At 37.9% G+C, this 12376-nt stretch overlaps 1 protein-coding gene across 1 annotated transcript; it reads left to right on the top strand.

The window, feature by feature from the left end:
* Positions 1-4518: 4518 nt before the first annotated feature.
* On the top strand, positions 4519-10903 carry LCTL (lactase like). Its single transcript, XM_072043590.1, has 13 exons — positions 4519-4679; positions 5136-5296; positions 5489-5576; positions 5714-5817; positions 6068-6196; positions 6723-6818; positions 7504-7558; positions 7651-7812; positions 8505-8779; positions 9076-9202; positions 9657-9856; positions 10383-10446; positions 10788-10903. The coding sequence occupies exons 1-13, from the start codon at positions 4538-4540 to the stop codon at positions 10901-10903; spliced, it is 1719 nt and encodes a 572-aa protein (XP_071899691.1). The 5' UTR covers positions 4519-4537.
* Positions 10904-12376: the final 1473 nt, after the last annotated feature.

The raw sequence follows: 12376 nt of genomic DNA, 5'->3' as shown, positions 1-12376 counted from the left end.
GAGAGAAAACTTGCCAAATCTATGGCAAATACTTAAAAACGTGCCTCAAGCACCAAGCACAGCTGCAGCAGGCTGACCTATGTACGCTATACTGGCCTTTCTGTGCATCCTAAAACCCAAAGTGCATCAGCTGGTTGATTTTCAGGGATCACCTCCTCCAGGCTTGAGAAGGGTCTTCAAATGCATTTTTCCACCTCTCAGAGCAGAGGTGTTATATTAACTACAATGTTACTGTTTATTTTAGGCTACCAGGAAACCTTTCCAATGTCCACTATCTTTCATGAAACTGACCATGAGAGGGCACCAACACTACTTTACAAATACAAAAACAGGCAAATAAATAATTGGGAATTTTCTTACTGACGGTATAGCTTCAAAGGCCTTGAACAGTGCGTTCCCCAGAAAGCCCTCGTGTCAGGCAGCAACCTGGGTGCACTGCAACAGGAGAAAAAACACCCAGCTCCCTAGAGCTGCTTCCCCTCCAGACTCCCTTTATATACAGAGCCCCTTTCCTTAGGGCTGATGAGTTAAAGGTTCACACGGCTTCTATCAGTGCTGTCTGGAGCCTCTCCCTGCAGCATCTCTCCTACCCCAGACCTCCCTGCTCCTTACAGGAGCAGTCGTTACCTTCACCACTGCTCCTGGGTGACCCATCCCCTTCTCTCTCAGGACTACACCCCTTGCCCTTCGGTTTGGAAATCCGGGCTGCTAGCATTCAAGGGGGAGAATTCGTTCCTGAAAGCTGGATGAGCAGCAACATCTGAAACCACAGGTTTTCAGCCCAGCTAGCCCTAGCAATAAGTTTGCTCATTTCATCCTCTTTCCAATTCCTACATATGCTCTTTTGTATTACAAGCCCAGCTCTCGCAAGCTACTTACTGATAGCATGCAACTTTACAGCACAGAAGAGATCCCTCTGTTTCCCAATTATACATGCATAAATTTAAAAGTACTCTGAATGTAAATTACTTCCCTCAGCTGAACTAATTTCTAAGGGCGGCTGCAGCGATCTGAGAAGCTCCCCGTGGTACTGCGATGCCCGGCCACGCAGCCCCTGCAGCTGCAGTGTGAGACCCATACCAGCAGACGGCCCTGTTCTGAACTGCTCATTTACATTGCAGAAAGCTGGAAAAACAAGGCAAAGATCAGCATTAAAACGGGTATCTAAAGCTTCCACTGGGAATGATGCTCTACTTGTACCCTAGAAAACTGACAGTGAATGTTCATTTCATATTACTTTCATATTTTAGCAAAGACGTCACCCTAAGGAATTCCTCTAGAAATAAAAGAAATTAAAAAGCATATTATTTTTCAAGACTGCCTTATAAATACCCGATGCAGAATTACTCCATGTAAAAATACAACTCCTGGCCTCCCAAAATCCCTCAGTCAAATCTCCCTGCCAAATACCATCTGGGACGCAGACACCTATGCCAAGAGAAAAAAAAGAGTCTACAGATTCCCTCTTCAAGAGCAAGCCCGATTCTGTATGACCGTATAGATCACTCAGAAAGCTAATTCTGCTTACAAAGGAAATATCTCATCACTAAAAGATCTGTATGGTTAAGCTAAACCTTTTCCTGCAGCATTGACTGTGGATACAAAAGGATTGTTCTGTTTTGTTTTGCCTGTAAGTCAACAAAATGCTGTTTTCAACTTGTTTCCCCCGAGTTTTCATGACAGTTCGATTAACTCTGTGCAATTATTCCATGAAAGTAAATTTACTCTAAATGCCCTGGTAAATTTCTGGCAGTTCAGGGGAATCTCCCAGTTGGGACACATCAATCGAGAAGAACACCAGGTAAGTCAGAAACAGGGGGAGATGAAAATAACTCAGCCAGGGCGTGAGATAACGTAGCATCTGCAGAGCAAGAGGGTCAATGGGGAGTTCTTTATAACAGCCTTACTGTCTCAACTTGATAACCCTTATTTTCTCCTACTGTATTTCTAAAGGTATATGCCAGACAAACAGAACAGAGGAGTTCCAAAAAGCATGTATTCATTTGAAAAGGAAATTGATAGAACAGTCCACAGCGAACTGTGCATGAAATAAGGCTGTTTCTGTGAGTACGGGGTGTTGTGAAACTTTCAGTTTGTTTAAAAATGTGCTTCTTGGATAGCATGCATCATGCAAGTAGTTGAGTAATTCTTGGAGTACTGAAATTATTCGTAATGCAGTTCTCAGGTGAAAAAGCAAAAAGATCTACTGATTTTGATTAATTGCTGTTCCTAGCTCCAATGGAGTTATACAAAATACAAATCAGATTGTTGTAATTGTATAAAGCCATAACAAACACCCTAAAATTTTATGAAAGCTACGTTCTAGAATTGGAACTGAAGTATCAGCCTTCCTGCAAAAGCATACACTCCTCTTGCCTTTGGGTTGATCACGCTACAGAAGCCAACAATTGACATTGCAGCACGTTTTCTGCTCGCTTTGCTCCTTTTCACCTGACGGTCAGTCATTGCTAACAAAAATACGAAGGGTAATGCTAAACTTAAACAAATGGACTGACTAGTCTGAAGAGAGAGATTTACCTGTCAATGTCCAAATTAAAATCACACACATCCTGCAACCTTTCATATTAAAAACACAAATACTTAGAGAGAATTTAGACAGTGTGACCTATAGCATGGAATAACTAAAAGCCTTTCCTTAAGGGCAATATTAGAAGACCCCTTGTGGACCTGCCAGCAGAACCAGGCCTTTTTGTAGCTTCCTCCTCATTAGAGGATATTAAGTTCATTATGCTTTTCACTTTCGCCATCCCCAGAGCAAAATTATCCACTGAGATTTGAATATTTGGCTTCACCCTCCACTTTGCTTTTACAATTGGAAAAAATGTAAATGGCTGTAATCCGCTCTCTATTTTTTTTCTCTTGCAATTGAAATGTTCACATTAGCAATGTACAGTTGAAGATTCCTTTAATTCTAAGTTAAAAGCATTTGACGTAGAAGTGGCTACATTTTCGCAAAGCAGCTTTGCAGTTCCTGAGCCAATTAGGAGACACGGTGTGCTGTCTAATGAGCACAGAAGAGACGGGAGAGAGGCAGATCTCTGAGGTCATACATGGACTACACATTCTAAAAAGTGGTTCTTTTGCCTTTTGGTTTTAACCAAACTTGTTATTTTTTCATTTTTATCAGGAACCAATCTGTAAGCAACACAGATACTACTTGGGCCCTTTGGACCTGGTCTAAGAGATGACTAGAGCTCTGACCTGCAGGCCAGGGAAGTCAGTGCAAAGTTTCCCACCAGGCTTTGGCTCTGTTCCTCAATTTTTACATGCAAGAGTTAGATGCTACAAAATTACAGTAAAAAGCAAGTCTGAAATAAACTGTTGCTTAGCTGAAAAATGCTGCTTAGCCATGCTATCCCATTACTGACATCTAACAAAGAAAGGTGAAAGAGCACAGTGGGCTCACCACAGGCAATCTGATTCTGTCCGTGTTTTTTCCACCCTGATTCTGTCACTTGCCCCAGGGCTGTGCAAGAAGAGCTGATGAGAAGAGGTGCTGTCTAAAATCCAGTTCCCCGTCCTGCATGTCGCAGAACAACTGCAAGGCTGGTTTTGTACAGGCAGGCAAGGATGGAGTGTTTTCAGACCTTCATTTACCTGCTCTTGGGATCCCCAAGGCTGTTAAATGCTCTGACTCACAAAAGCAGTCCAACTGATTGGCTTAGCAGACAGGTCCAGTCCTGTAACCCCAGTTTCCTTTTCAAAGCTCCAGATGTATTTACTCTTTGTACAATGCTCCAATGCAAAATACGATTATTTTTAATTAGATGTCTGTTCTACTTTTCCTCACTTCCTTCCCCCATTTTCAAATTTACCAGCAGAGGCTCATGTAAAGCAGGTCCTTTGAGAACTGTATTAATTTTGTAAAAACAGTATTGTTCTACAAAGCTGCTCTGCAACTTCAAATAAAATGGTTACAGCAGGTCATTACTATAGTTTAGCATGCAATAGCAGTTAGAAATACAGAGCGTACATACTAGCATACACACTAGTATTTTAAATGACTGCTAGAACAGGATAAAAGGGACATCGTCAAGATAAAAGCTGCAGGTATTTAAAATTACTAAACAAACCACAAGGTTTGTTTCCATTACATAGTGTGTTTAGGCGGCAAGATGCTAGCAGCATAATCACGTTTATTTCTTGCTCCCTCTCCCACTCACTGTTTGCAGGGTTTCAGCTATTTACATTGGTGGGAGAGTTTGAAATCTAGAATGAAGCAGTTGTCAAAGACACTTTTAGAATATAGAAAATATAAATAACGTTATGGAAAATATGCAGGAAGCACTTTGAATAGTGACAACTTTGCATTTCATTCTTATCACTCTGCCAGACACTTAACTGCATCTTCCACTTATCCCAAGCACTACTTTTAGCTTTCACTGAAAATCATTCCCATTCAGCAGCAAAAATAAGCTTTTCCCTTTCAGTCAGCCTAAGCCTGCTTTGCAGAGGGACAACACTTGACAATGCTGTTCTATTTCATCAGGTGGGAACTTGAAGAGAAGTCTTTGCAATGACAAAATTAACAGGGATGAAAATTTACACTTTGAGAACGTGGTATATGCTCGTGCTGGCACTACATCTGAACACTGCTGAAGATTTCCAGTGGACAAAGATTAATCCCAGCTCCTTCTATTACGGCACTTTTCCACCTGGTACTTTTCAACTACAGTTGACTGTGATTTTTATAATGCTCTAGATTGACCAGTGCTATGCAAAAATATTTATACACACACACATTTCATTCAACCAAAACCAAAACTTAAAAAGATTTGGTTTTCTGATTAAGGTTTTTTATATGGATTTTATATGGATTAATCATGTCCTTTTGCACAATACTAGGAAAAAAAAAAAAAGAATCTCTTTAGATATTTATGGTAAAAACAACTAAACTTCTCACCAAGAACATAAAAAGCAGCAGGCGTAAATAACATAAAAACATATTTTTTTCTTACTCTAAGCCACTTCTACCATCCCATCAAAGCACTACTTCAGCACTATAAAATAATAGTAACACAGCTCATTAAATGAAAAATAGATCACTTCTTCAGGGAAAGAGCAGTTGGGCCAGCAAAGTGTTTGAATTGTAACTCACTTCTTCTTACCCTTAGGCTTTTCATGGGGCGTTGGAAGTTCTGCGTATCAGACTGAAGGGGCCTGGGACGTGGACGGGAAAGGACCAAGTATCTGGGATGCTTTTACTCACACAAAAGGGAAAGTGTTCAGAAATGAAACGGGAGATGCAGCCTGTGATGGCTACTACAAAGTTCAGGTATCATTAAGGAGAACTACCCCTCTAGAAACCTTCTGCAGCCATTTCATGACACTGATTTCCCATTTAGAACTAACAACTAAGATGCAATATTTTGGTTGTTCTCCAGCCACGCTGTATTAAGACAGATAAATAACTGAAGAGTTATTCTGCTCGGATATGACATATGCTAACTGGACTTTCTTTTCATAGGATGACATTCAGCTACTGAAGGAGCTCAACGTTAATCACTATCTACTCTCTATCTCATGGCCTCGGATTATGCCCACTGGCATCAAAAGTAAGCACAACAATTTCACCATACACTTACCAGTAGTAATAGACAAGCAATTTTACTTCCAAGTAAACCACAGTTGTATTTTTTTCCAGCTTGGAAAGCAGTCCAGGTAATTTCTTGTCTGTGTGCTTAATCAGCAGAACTGAACGAGAAAGGAATACAGTTCTACAATGACACAATCAACAGTCTTCTGGAAAGCAGCATTATCCCCATCGTGAGCCTCTACCACTGGGATCTTCCACAGGTTAAGACAAATTGGTGAAATGTCTAATGAAATGTTTCTGATAGGAAATCTACTTCTACGTTTATGGACTACAAATGCATTAGAAAAATGCTTAAAGATGCTTGCATGGTTTTAAGTGTGCTTATAGTTAATTTTATTCATTTGCATTGCTGTATTATTTATATTCCAGTAGCTCTGAAGAAAGGTCTTTGTTATTTTGAAACTGAACTTTAGATAACATTACTGATTCTTGATACTCATATTTTTGAAGGTTCTCCAAGAAAAGTATGGTGGCTGGCAAAATATAAGCATGATAAATTATTTTAATGATTATGCCAACCTATGCTTTGAAAAGTTTGGTGACCGTGTGAAGCACTGGATTACTTTTAGCAATCCATGGGTAAGTTATCAATGCTTTCCTTCCAATCACTTCAGTTGCTCAGTTCTGTTCCCAAAAGTCTGTGGAAGGGACACTACAGAAAAGTAGGTTAAAAATTGTAGCTTAAAATGATAGACGGATAGATAGTCTTCTGTAAGCAGTCTTTGTGCCCAAAAATCAGTTTCAACCAGTACTGAGTTTCAAGACACGTGAAATTCCAGTGAAGTTTTGAAAAGTCATCAGCTAAGAGGAGACAGGCACAGAAATGAGAAAGGCAGTTGAAATGGGTGCAGGGCAAGCTACATCAGACAACAGCAAGCTGGCAAGGCAGTCCCTATGGCTGGTCAGCAACACATTGTTTCCAACAAGCTGCAAAGTACCATCAGCCAAGCAGTAAGACAGTAGACAAAAGACAAGGGCAGGAGAGGGAAAAAGGGGCCTGGAAAGGACGGAGAGATTAAGAGACAGATTCCACACCGTCTAAATCCATGTTAGCAAATTCGTTAACTGCACTGTTCAATTAATAACTATTTCTATGTATTTGTAGGCAGTTGCCGAAAAAGGTTATGAAACAGGAGAGCACGCACCAGGACTGAAGCTCAGTGGATGTGGAGCATACAAAGCAGCGCACCATATAATTAAAGTAAAATTAGAGTTGCACTTTAACTTATGTGTAAATTGAAAATTATTAGCAGACTGATTAAGCTTTTGATCCTGCTCTTTAAACAGAAATATAGTTTAGTAATTATGTCATTTCCAACTAGCATATCAAATGCATTCAGTAGCTGAGGTAACCAAGTTTTAGACCACCAATGCACACTCAGGTGTAGCAGGCAGTCAGAGGTGCTCGATGTGACACTGTTGCAACAGCTCAGACTTTCCTTGTAATTTAAACGTCCCTTCGAAACATCCTGTAAAACTGGTTGAATAAGAAAATATCTAGGTTACTCTAGAAACAAGGAGTAAAATCCTGGCCTAGTGAAATGAACTTGAATTTTGCAAGTGACTTCAGTGAAGCCAGCTCTCACAGAAAAACTTTCACTTCCCTCAGTAAATTAGACAAAGACATCCAAAGACCAGAGATGCTGGAATGTTGTATTGAATGCTATTACCTTTACAAGGACCTTAAGGAGTTCAGGGAAGAAATATTGCAGCAATGTTTTTTTGATATCTTCAATGAAATGAAAGCTTCCACAATATACATGAAAGAAATGATGCGATACTTTCTGATGTACCTTAATGCAAAAGCTTCTCTCCATCTTCGGTGTCTCTCTATACTTACTGTGTGACTGTATTTTACCCCTTTTTTCCCCCTCTAATTCTTACAGAGTCATGCAAAAGTTTGGCACTCTTACAATAACAGTTGGCGTAGTGAGCAGCAAGGTAATAAACGTTCATTCTGTAATTATGCTTCTATTTACAGTAAGGGCTTAATGATTATGCATCAACTGCAGAATTGTCATTTTGTTTTTAAGGTATGGTTGGAATTTCCCTAACCACTGGCTGGGGTGAACCCATTGATCCTCACAGCCAAGCAGACATCGATGCAGCTGAAAGATACATACAGTTTCACTTGGGATGGTTTGCAAATCCAATTTACAGAGGAGACTATCCAGAAGCGATGAAAAATTATGTAGGTAAGCCTCAGTAGCCCACTATGACATGAACAAATCACACAATTACAACATCTAACAATGGAATACCCCTAACCAACGTGCACTTTAGTCAAATATGAAGACAAAGGTAAGATGAAGCTAACCAATATGGGCTAGACACATCCCCTGAGTATTCCAGGGGGACATAACAGAACTAAAACGTTTAACTGCTGTTGAGCTCAACAGTTGCCCATCTGAGTGTCCCAGTGAATGACTGGAAGGGAAGCAACTGTCTTTTCAGCAATAGCCTGTTTGCAGTGGTCTAACCAGGACTGGGAATTACTAGGTATTTTCAGTATTTCCTACCTAAGCACAAAAAACCTGCAGAATTTTTCATCGCTAAAAGCTTACATTTCTCCAGGACCCCACTATTTCACAGATAGAAGAAGATAAGTGATGCATCTAGCATTCCAAAGTATTTCCTTCCTCATCGCATTACATTTCCATGCTCTTTGAAAAAAACAGCACATGAATTCACTGTCCTCTCCATGTACTATACCTGACTTATTTCTGCAAACCAAAAGGAAGACCATTTATTTCACCTAAAGGAAAAAGCAAGCAAACTAAACTGTCCTCTACACTAAGTTCTGGGAAAACATATTTATTGTTTGTCATTTAAAGAAAACAAGATCCTGTGCTGCTCAGAAATATGTTTCCTGTATTTATTTTGATAGGTAGGAGGAGTGCCCAGCAGGGCCTGGGGACATCAAGGTTACCGACTTTCTCAGTGCAAGAGAAAATTTATATTAAAGGCACATCGGATTTCCTGGGAATAGGCCATTTCACTACCCGGTATGTTACACAGAAGAGCTTTCCATCTCTACAAGTGTCCAGTTACCACATGGACCAGGATCTGGCAGAACTGGTGGACCCAAAATGGCCAGCTCCAGGCTCGAAGTGGCTATACTCTGTGCCCTGGGGATTCAGAAGATTGCTCAACTTCATTAAGGTAATTACAGAGTAAATCTTTAAAAAGAACAAGAAGTCTGGTTTCAAGCAGGAGCTTCACCTATATATTCACCTACTTAAACTGGCAAGTTTCTTTTTTGCCAAGAAACTTCATTTCAGTTCAGAGCAATAGAATTCAATAATTTTAAAAGTTAAATTCCTAGTTACACGTTCTTCTTATTAAAGATAACTAAGTAGATCTAGAAAAATAGTTGTAAAGCATTTTAGAAAGAATTTAATGTTCTGTCAAAGTGATTTTATTTCTACAATCCAATTTAAAGACAGCTCTGTTTGCAGACACAGTATGGGAACCCTCTCATTTATGTGACAGAGAATGGAGTTTCAGAAAAGGTACAGTGCACTCAACTGTGTGATGAATGGCGGATAGAGTATCTGAAAGGATATATTAATGAAATACTAAAAGGTAATTTTAAAAGCATGTTTTTCACTTTTTAAAAAACTCTTATAATTTACATCATAGAGAAATAAATATTCACAGATTAGACTGGACAGCAAACTAGACTACTAAATTCTTTCACAAAAGTCACACAACCTGACTAAATGTACTCGTGCTAATAAATACAATAACCTACGTGAGGTCAAATACTGTAATAGAGCATCAGTTTCGGTAGAAAGGAGAAATTGCACCTAATTATCATACTTACAGAGCTCTTCGTACCTTTAAGCTAAAGAAAACACTTTCAGAGGATTTAAATTTTTTTCTACTTTGTCATTTTTCTGTCCTCCACCCCTTCCTCCTGCCCTGTCCCCACCACCTCTCTCCTTCTGCTATAAAACAAAACACCCACAGAGCCATATTTTAAGGAAGATAAACATAGGCAAAAAGTTTAACAGAATAATTTGTGTTCTGTTTACAGCTCTAAATGACGGTGTTAATGTAAGAGGCTATACTGCCTGGTCTCTGTTGGATAAGTTTGAATGGAACAAAGGTTTCTCTGAAAGATTTGGATTTTATCACGTTGATTTCAAAAACAAGGACAAACCACGATACCCAAAAGCATCTGTTGACTACTATAAAAATATTATTAGCGCAAATGGCTTCCCAAATCCAAGAGAGGTAATGTCCATCACGCTTTTTCGTGTGCATGTGTGTGCTGTGTATGGAAACTATCACACAACTTCATGAAACAACTTGCATGACCATGGCCCATGAAATTTGACGCTGTGGTATTGTACTTTAGGGATGTGTTATATACTTATGCTTGCAGAGTGGAAAGGGCCTCAATTACTGTTTCAAAGGCATTACCATTTGGACTAAATTATGTGACAAAACTTTTGAATTGCAAGTTAACAGTACTTGGTCAGGTTTCTATGCAAAAAATTACAGATACATGTACATGATACTTAGCTGGAAAGTAACATGGAATGGTATGTGCTTTTTTCTTTTTTTTAATTAAACAACTAAAATGCATTCAAAAAAAATAACAAAGATGCGTAGAAACTTTCAGAAAATCATGTATTCACAGAGTAAAATACTTTAAAGTGAATTGTAGTGGACAAATGTTCAGGGACCAAGAAGAAGCTGCTGTGAATAAGACAGAAAATTGCAGTCTAACGGATCTGCTGCGTGTCAATCTTCTCAGGTGGAAAACTGGCATCAAAAGGCCATGGACACTTGTTCTATCACACACCAGCTCCTTGATGCAGGTAATTATGTTTATTATTTCCCTTGAAAAATCAAAGGAACAGTAGTATACTGTTCATGTACTGAAGCTCATTCAAGGTAAGCCGAACTTTGGCAGCCCACTGAGCACTGACATCTTAAAAAATTTTCCTTAGAAACAGAAGATGAAAATATGTTATGGATTTGCTCCAGCTTTTACAGAGCAACAGAAATGTTTGTTTTATTTTACTTGTTATTTATGCTAATGTCAACATCTGACAAAATAATTTTAGGTTAAGGATTTTTTGAATATTTATGGATATCTCTAGCCTAACAATGAGTGAAGATGAAGTTTCTTACATATTATTCATTTCTCAAATTTTAGATTCCTTGGTTACTCATATGGAAATGGTGACAGAGATCATTCTTCCTACAATTTTCACGCTCTGCATACTCATCAGTATTGTCCTACTGCTCTTCTTCCTTCAAAATCATAGCTAAAATTGCATACTTGGACACATCTTCATCTTGCATAATACAATGCAACTGTTTTATTATATTGTTTAAATCTTACCACAAATGCCTCTTTTTGTACCATTGTAAAGGTGCAGGAATATTACTTTACCTGTCCACATAGCACTACTTCTAGGTTTTTTCTACTTAATTCTCAAAATGATTTCGAAATTTTATGAAAACCCAAAGCACATATTTTTTCTGCATAATTTTCTACAAATTTTAAGTAGATTTTGTTTCTTGTTATTTTGGAAACTATTATATATTTTGTTCACCAGAACAATAGCTAGCTAAGTATAAGGCAACTCTAAACTTGTCACTACAAATTTCAAGTGATTAAAAACTATTTTATTGTTTATATTTTATTTATTAAAAACTATTCTGTTCTCAATCTGTTCATCATCACACTTCTAATTATCACGTAGCTGCTATTTGATGAGATAAACACAACTGTAAAATGGAAGGAGACATAAGTATTCCAATAGCACTGCTTAAATATTAAATTCTTATTTCATGTCTAAACGTTAGGACAATATATGCCTTACTATTTAGGTGTGGAATAGAATTAGTTGAAGTGATTTATCAAAGATAACTGCTGTGTCAGATTTAAATTAAAGAATCTATTTTTTTTTAATAGGGAACTAGGTTTACCTCATACAACAATGTATTTTATTGCACACAGAAGTATGTAACTTAAGTAATCGAAGCCACTTACAGAATATAATATTCCACTACAAATTCACTCAAGTAGGTACAAGTTAAATACATGATTAAAAAAATAAATAAAATACTTCAGATTATGGCCACTGGCTACATTTGTCTTTGGTGTTGTGCTTGAAATCACTCCTCTAAAGCAAACCAACAAACTAGTTTCCAACTTAGCTTTCAATACAGCTTCAGCAGTGCTGTACATATTCTGAACACAGTAGCAGCCATATATACAAAAAGGAACTCATTCTTAGCTTCTATTCAAAGGCATTAACTATTAAATTGATAGTTATTCTTTTAAGATGCAATATACTAAAGAAAGGAGTAAGAAATAAAAATATATTTTTTTTCTGAGGAGAAATGAGAAATGGTAGATGCTTCAGTTTTTAAATGCATTAATAAGGTTTTTCTTATTCTTACGTATCAATATTTAAGAGTTTTTCAAGCAAATACTTCCCTCTCAAATTAATCAGCATATACTATATAATTGTTTAGTTATAATACCAAAAGGTTACATACTGTATCTTATTAATGCACGACCATATGTAACTGTCAGTAATTAATCCCAACGCATTTAAGTGATTATGTTTAATCAGCTATACTCAGTATTTCTGAAGAAAGTAATGTAAAAGCATATATGACACCATCTAAAGTAATTCACTCTGCATTAAGAGAAAAACTGAATACAAGCAGCAGAAATAAGTATATCCAAGATAACTCCAAAGTATAAATACAGGGATGAGGAAAACCAAG

Source organism: Anas platyrhynchos, chromosome 11 (genome assembly GCF_047663525.1).
Source record: "Anas platyrhynchos isolate ZD024472 breed Pekin duck chromosome 11, IASCAAS_PekinDuck_T2T, whole genome shotgun sequence".
Taxonomy (NCBI): Eukaryota; Metazoa; Chordata; class Aves; order Anseriformes; family Anatidae; genus Anas; species Anas platyrhynchos.
This window is presented reverse-complemented; position numbering and strand designations above follow the sequence as displayed.